This window comes from Lipophrys pholis (genome assembly GCF_963383615.2).
Source record: "Lipophrys pholis genome assembly, chromosome: 13".
Lineage (NCBI taxonomy): Eukaryota > Metazoa > Chordata > Actinopteri > Blenniiformes > Blenniidae > Lipophrys > Lipophrys pholis.
This window is the reverse complement of record NC_137632.1, coordinates 29,378,586-29,386,085: the sequence shown is the minus strand read 5'-3', so window position 1 is coordinate 29,386,085 and position 7,500 is coordinate 29,378,586. Positions and strand designations below refer to the sequence as shown.

Here is a 7,500-nt window from a genome sequence, read left to right as displayed (position 1 = left end):
CAGCTGGTGGGGGAGAACATCGACCCCAGCGTGGTGATCGAGATCGGAGACGAGAAGAAGCAGACAAGCGTGAAGGAAGGAACCAGCGCTCCGTTTTACAACGAGGTGGAGACCCGGTGGAGGAGCTCTTTCATGGTCTGGCCTTCACTGTCTTCATCTTCCTCTTCCTCTTCTCTCCGCCACAGTATTTCGTCTTCGACTTCTTCGCCCACAGGGAGGTCTTCTTTGATAAAGTCATCAAGCTGACGGTGCGTCAAACACGTTTGTGAAAGGAGCTGACTCCGGACCTGACCCCTGACCTGACCTGACCCCTGACCCCTGACCTGACCTGACCCCTAACCCCTGACCTGACCTGACCCCTGACCCCTGACCTGACCCCTGACCCCTGACCCCTGACCTGACCTGACCCCTAACCCCTGACCTGACCTGACCCCTGACCTGACCTGACCCCTGACCCCTGACCTGACCTGACCCCTAACCCCTGACCTGACCTGACCCCTGACCTGACCCCTGACCTGACCCCTGACCCCTGACCCCTGACCTGACCTGACCTGACCTGACCCCTGACCTGACCTGACCCCGGAGCTGACTCCTGACCTGACTTCTGACCTGACCTGACCCCTGACCTGACCCCTGACCTGACTCCTGACCTGACTTCTGACCTGACCTGACCCCTGACCCCTGACCTGACCTGACCCCGGAGCTGACTCCTGACCTGACTTCTGACCTGACCTGACCCCTGACCTGACCCCTGACCTGACCCCTGACCCCTGACCTGACCCCGGAGCTGACTCCTGACCTGACTTCTGACCTGACCTGACCCCTGACCTGACCCCTGACCTGACCCCTGACCTGACTCCTGACCTGACTTCTGACCTGACCTGACCTGACCCCTGACCTGACCTGACCTGACCCCTGACCTGACCCCTGACCTGACTCCTGACCTGACTCCTGACCTGACCCCTGACCTGACCTGTCCTGACTTCTGACCTGACCTAACCTGACCCCTGACCTGACCTAACCTAACCTAACCTGACCTGACCTGACCTGACCTGACCTGACCTGACCCCTGACCTGACCTGACCTCTGACCCCTGCAGTCATTGTGTTCCTCTGGACAGGTGATGCACTCGAAGATGTTGAGAAGTTTCTGCGTGGGATCCTTCAAGCTGGACGTGTGGACGGTCTACCGGCAGCCAGGTAATGAATCCTTGAACATTTCCCAGGTTGTGTGTTTCCAGGTCTCTGAACTCCGAATGTGTTGGGGGGGTTCAGACGGTTCTGACAGTTCTGACGGTTCTGATGGTTCTGACAGTTCTGACGGTTCTAACAGTTCTGACGGTTCTGATGGTTCTGACAGTTCTGACGGTTTTCAAGTATTTACAGAATCAGGAACACGTCGGTTCTCGGTTGTGGAGCCAGTCCAAGCTTTGAGTTGCGACGTTTCAAAGCTGAGGACACATTTCAGAGTCTCAGAGCTCTTTTAGAGATTCATGACGTCAATGGTTTCTTAAAGTATTTGATTAAGTATTTTGAAGTTTTCAGAGGTTTCTGAAGCTTTGTAGAACTTGGAGAACGGTTTTAGATTTTCACAAAACTCTGATTGTTTTGACCGGAGAAACCGACACTGACGCTAAGTCTGTCCCTCCATTGCTCAGGTCATCAGTTTGTCAACAAATGGGCCATGCTGACCAATCCTGGTGACATCAGCACTGGGGTCAAAGGTTATGTCAAATGTGACATCAGCGTCTCGGCTAAAGGAGAGGCCATGGAGCCCGGACCGAAGGCCAGTGACGCCGAGGAGCAGATAGACAAGTACGACGCTGCCCGTCTCTCTCAGACTGACATCAGTGGATGTTTCTGTCTTTTCCCTCCTACTTTGACTTTACTGTGAGTGTCACTATATGCAGACGACTCCATGTCATCCCGGGCGGCTGTAATGTCTCGTCTGTCCTCAGTTCAGCAGGAGGAACCGGAGCAGTGCCGGCAGAAGCAACAGAAAACCAGTTGGAGTGATTAATTAACTCAGTGGATAACTGGACAGTAACGCTAACCTGACTGGAACCACTGGGGGTGCTGTAACATCCAGACCCCGTTTACATGTTCATTTCAGAATAATTTCAAGTTGACAAGACAAACATTGTTCCCAAAAGTTTTGCGTTTTCATTGTCGTGTCAACGTTCCTGAGAGGATTCTGCAGTTGGACCGTTGGAGTGAGACTGAGGACCAACTCCACCCTAGAGAGTCCAGCCACCGCGGCCCAGGCTCTGACTGGACGGGCTCTTGGTGTGTTGTTGTTGTTGTTGACTCAAGGTCTCATGGTGTCACGTTGCTGCAGGAACCTGCTGATCCCTGAGGGCTTCCCCTCCGAGCGACCGTGGGCTCGGTTCTATGTGAAGGTGTTTCGAGCTGAAGGTCTTCCCCGGAACAACTCCTCCATCATGGCCAACGTCACCAAGGCCTTCATTGGAGACACCACAGCACTCATCGACCCCTACGTGGTGGTCAGCTTCTTCAATCGGCTGGTGGGTCAACACCTCCAACCAATCACAGATTCATAGACGCTTTTAATTTGAACTCTATTCCTGCTGATGAAAACAGTAGTGGAGCAGCCCTGTCCCTGAAACTGAAGAGATTCAGCTTCAAATTGGTTTTCAGTTGTTAAATTCAAGAGAACTTTGTTGTCCAACTGCAAAATACATGAAATCTGATCTTGGTGGAACATTTACCAAATATCTTAGTTAAAAGTTAAAAACATTTAAAAAAACAAGTTATTGGTTTATATACCGAAGATACTCTTCTAGGAAGCACCGATACCACTTTAACTAACCTTTAACTACTTCCCGATACCAAGTACCAATATAAGTACTAAGATTTAGCTACTTATGTACTGAAGTCCAATTCATACTCCATAGAGAAGTTATATGTTCAGGCTATGTGTCTCCCTGAACCACCTCCAGACATCATGTTTAGCACGTAGCATGTAGCATCTCTGGTGTGTGAGCCCTGAAACTCTTTAGCACATAGCACGTAGCATGTAGCGTCGCTGGTGTGTGAGCCCGAAAGTCTTTAGCACGTAGCATGTAGCACGGCTCGAAGTTACACGCTAGCGGCTAACCGACAGAGCGACGTGGTTGTAACTCTTCTGGTCCAAATGTCTCTGGTTAAGTTGCTGGTTTGGTACGACCTGCTTGTCACTGCTACCGATATCGTGGCGTCCCGACTCTCCACTGCAGCCACATTCTAGGTTTGGATTTAGTCGTGAAAGAACCTTTCGTCTCCTCTCAGGGGCGCACGTCCACTCAGAAGTCCACGGCGGACCCGGTGTGGAACGAGCAGATCGTCTTCACGGAGATGTTTCCTCCGTTGTGTCAGAGACTCAAGCTCCAGGTTTGGACGACCAACTTCAAACTTCAAAGGTTACCAGCTAAACTTTTCTTAGCGTGTACCTGAAGACATGAGCGGTAAAAACACTGCGACTCCTCACAGGTCTGGGACGAGGGCAGCATGAGCGACGTGGCCATTGGGACTCATTACTTCGACCTGAGACGAATCTCCAACGAGCAGGATGGTGACAGAGGTACGGTAATAGAGGTACGGTGACAGAGGTACGGTCACAGAGCTACAGTGAAGAATCTGTTAGCTCACAGGTGTGGACACAGTCACTGGTCCCACTGGTCCCACTGGTCCCTCTGGTCCCACTGGTCCCACTGGTCCCACTGGTCCCTCTGGTCCCACTGGTCCCACTGGATCAAATGAAAGGAACCAAATCGTCTCCCAATTGGAAGGTTTGCAGGTTCGATTCCCATCTCTGCCTGCCCACATGTCAAAGTGTCCTTTGGCAAGACACTGAACCCCAAAGAGCCTGTGTGAATGTAGTGAGAGAGTGAGTGGTTGGTGGTGGTCAGAGGGTAAGAGGGTGAGAGAGTGAGTTGGTGGTGGTGGTCAGAGGGTAAGAGGGTGAGAGAGTGAGAGAGTGAGTTGGTGGTGGTGGTGGTCAGAGGGTGAGAGAGTGAGTGGTTGGTGGTGGTCAGAGGGTGAGAGAGTGAGTGGTTGGTGGTGGTCAGAGGGTGAGAGAGTGAGTGGTTGGTGGTGGTCAGAGGGTGAGGGAGTGAGAGAGTGAGTGGTTGGTGGTGGTCAGAGGGTGAGAGAGTGAGTGGTTGGTGGTGGTCAGAGGGTGAGAGAGTGAGAGAGTGAGTGGTTGGTGGTGGTCAGAGGGTGAGAGAGTGAGTGGTTGGTGGTGGTCAGAGGGTGAGAGAGTGAGAGAGTGAGTGGTTGGTGGTGGTCAGAGGGTGAGAGAGTGAGTGGTTGGTGGTGGTCAGAGGGTGAGAGAGTGAGAGAGTGAGTGGTTGGTGGTGGTCAGAGGGTGAGAGAGTGAGTGGTTGGTGGTGGTCAGGGTCGTAACCTCATTCTGACCACTGTTAGAGCAGAAATCAAAACTCCAGAAGACGCCCGAGGCCCCGCCCACACGTCAACGCCATTTCATGTCACCATGGTTTCTGTCCGATCAACCACACGACGTTTTAGGAGCCTGGAAACTGGTTTTAAAAAAAGAAACAGGTTCCAGAGAGGAGGAATTAGAAAACCCGCCTCTCCACCTCTAACCCCGCCTCTCCACGCCTCTCCACCTCTAACCCCACCTCTCCACGCCTCTCCACCTCTAACCCCGCCTCTCCACCTCTAACCCCGCCTCTCCACCTCTAACCCCACCTCTCCACGCCTCTCCACCTCTAACCCCACCTCTCCACGCCTCTCCACCTCTAACCCCACCTCTCCACGCCTCTCCACCTCTAACCCCGCCTCTCCACCTCTAACCCCGCCTCTCCACCTCTAACCCCGCCTCTCCACCTCTAACCCCGCCTCTCCACGCCTCTCCACCTCTAACCCCGCCTCTCCACCTCTAACCCCGCCTCCCTCTCATGATGTCACTAACAACACCAACATGGTGGACTACCTGGTCCAGGTGGAGCTGCAGGAGCTGCTGAAGCTTTAATAAGGACACATGGAGGATTTCTCTGGTTCTACGTCTTTTCATGCTCCATGTTTCTTCTGGGGTTTTGGTGGATTTCTGTGGCAGCGTTACAGCGCCACCTACAGGCCTGGCAGATGTACTACATCGTGTTGAGGAGTTTTCATGGTGGACGCAGATGGTGGACGGAGAAGGACAGTGGCTTTGGACCGGGACTGAGACCCTGGTTGTTCTTGCTCCTGCAGGATTCTTACCGACGTTCGGTCCAGCTTGGATCAACCTCTACGGCTCCGCACGAAACTTCAGTCTGGGCGACGACACGGCGGAGCTGAACGAGGGCATCGGGGAAGGCGTGTCCTACAGGTGGGTGTCGGACGCGGCTGAGTGGTTCTGATGATGGCTGTGTGAGAACAGGTGTGGCTGGTGTTGGTATCAGGGGGCGGGTCTACCTGGAGCTGGTGGTGGAGATTCTGTCGGGAGGAACCGGCTCAGAGTCCAAACTCAGCCGCCAGGTCAAACCAACCAAAGACGCCAAGGCGGGAAAGACCGGAGGAAAGGATGGGAAGAGTACGGCCGGAGGTGGAGGAGGAGGTGGAGGAGCTGCTGAGGAGGACAAAGGGAAGGCGGGTGCAGCTGAAGTCCTGCCTGTAGACTCTCCTGTGGTGAGAACCTCCAGGACTCCTGCTTATTGAAGCTTTCTCCAGCTTTTCCTGTCAAAATGAGAATCTGGAGCACAAACACTCGTGTAAAAGTAGAAAGTAACAACGACTGACCGACTGACGCAGGAGTAATTAGCTCCGCCCTCTTCGTGTTGGTGATTGTAATGTGATTGTGTGCAGATGAGTGCCGACCACCAGGAAAACTTCCTGCTGTTTGGCGCTCTGTTTGAGGCCACCATGATCGACCGGAAGCTCGGAGACAAACCAATCAGCTTCGAGTTCTCGCAGGGTGAGTTCACACCGTCTGCTTACCAGCAGAGATCCCCGAACACGTTAAACAGCCTGGCCACCGACCGCCGACCGCCGGCCACCGACCGCCGACAGGTGACCACCAGGTGGCCACCAGGTGACCACCAGGTGACCACCAGGTGACCACCAGGTGACCACCAGGTGACCACCAGGTGACCACCAGGTGACCACCAGACTGTTTATGTTTTGTCGTTTGTGTCACATGTTTTGATGACCAGGTAACTTCGGGAACGTGTTGGAGTCTCCGCCCTCAATCAGCATCAAGAGTCCCGGCATCGGTCAGAGGAGGGGACCCATTCTGGACCTGCCGGACACCGGTGACCGGTTTGGCTCCTCCCGCTCCCGCAGCCCCTCCCCCAGCAGCCCCTCCTCGCCGCTCTTTCCCAGAGAAGCCCCGGAGGCGGTCAAAGCGTCCGGCACCAGGTCCACCACCCCTCCGGAGAAACCGCTTGTCGTGGAGGGAAACAGGTGACGGACGCTGCAGCGCCCCCCTCAGGCTGTGTGATGTACTGATCCTCTGACTGTGTGTCGTCTGCAGGTACTACATGTACGTACCGCTGCTGAAGCAGAAGCCGTGTATCGGTGTGGCGAGTCGGTGGGAGAACCGAACCTACCGTCTGTTCACCGCCAACATGCTGGAGAACATCGCCGTGCTGTTCGTACGTTCCCCTTCACTGAATCCATGCTTTCTTTTGGTGTTTGTGGTTTTGTGCATTTTTTGTGTGTGTGTGTGTGTGTGTGTGTGTGTGTGTGTGTGTGTGTGTGTGTGTGTGTGTGTGTGTGTGTGTGTGTGTGTTTTGCAGGAGGAGGGTGTGTTTGAAGCTGCAGAGCTCCACAGGAAGGCTGACCCTCTGGCTGAGCTGACCCTGAGTTCTGTCCTGAGAGAATTCTGCCTGGACTCCAGGTAAAGCCTGCTCTCCACAGCGCCCCCTCTGGTGGTTTAGTGGATGACAGCAGCATGTCTGCTCTCCACAGCGCCCCCTCTGGTGGTTCGTAGTCTAGGTCACAGTAAGTGTGTGTGCGAGACTGTAACGTGTAACGTGTGTGTAACGTGTAACGTGTGTGTAACGCGTGTGTGACGTGTGTGTGACGTGTGTGTGACGTGTTTGTAACGCGTGTGTGACGTGTGTGTGACGTGTGTGTAACGCGTGTGTGACGTGTGTGTGACGTGTGTGTAACGCGTGTGTGACGTGTGTGTGACGTGTTTGTAACGCGTGTGTGAAGTGTGTGTGACGTGTGTGTGACGTGTAACGTGTAACGTGTAACACGTGTGTGTAACGTGTAACGTGTAACGTGTGTGTAACGCGTGTGTGACGTGTAACGTGTAACGTGTGTGTGATGTGTGTGTAACGTGTAACGTGTGTGTGACGTGTAACGTGTGTGTGACGTGTAACGTGTGTGTGACGTGTAACGTGTATGTGATGTGTAACGTGTAACGTGTAACGTGTGTGTAACGTGTAACGTGTAACGTGTGTGTGATGTGTAACGTGTAACGTGTGCAATCTGCTTCAGGAGCTTCATCGCTGCAGCCGAGGCCAAACTGAAGGCGGAGCTGAAGTCCAGC

At 53.9% G+C, this 7,500-nt stretch overlaps 1 protein-coding gene across 1 annotated transcript in view; it reads left to right on the top strand.

Moving 5' to 3' along the window:
* Window positions 1–7,500, top strand: part of fer1l6 (fer-1 like family member 6) — a 27,582-nt gene that overhangs the window by 2,946 nt on the left and 17,136 nt on the right. Inside the window, 14 exon segments of the mRNA XM_080479065.1 lie at window positions 1–105; window positions 186–248; window positions 1,121–1,199; window positions 1,658–1,814; window positions 2,338–2,524; window positions 3,288–3,389; window positions 3,489–3,579; window positions 5,214–5,331; window positions 5,405–5,630; window positions 5,808–5,916; window positions 6,155–6,404; window positions 6,475–6,595; window positions 6,740–6,840; window positions 7,449–7,500. The exon segment at window positions 1–105 is cut by the window's left edge and continues 27 nt beyond it; the exon segment at window positions 7,449–7,500 is cut by the window's right edge and continues 51 nt beyond it. Of these exon segments, the coding sequence (XP_080335191.1) occupies window positions 1–105; window positions 186–248; window positions 1,121–1,199; window positions 1,658–1,814; window positions 2,338–2,524; window positions 3,288–3,389; window positions 3,489–3,579; window positions 5,214–5,331; window positions 5,405–5,630; window positions 5,808–5,916; window positions 6,155–6,404; window positions 6,475–6,595; window positions 6,740–6,840; window positions 7,449–7,500 (1,761 nt within the window).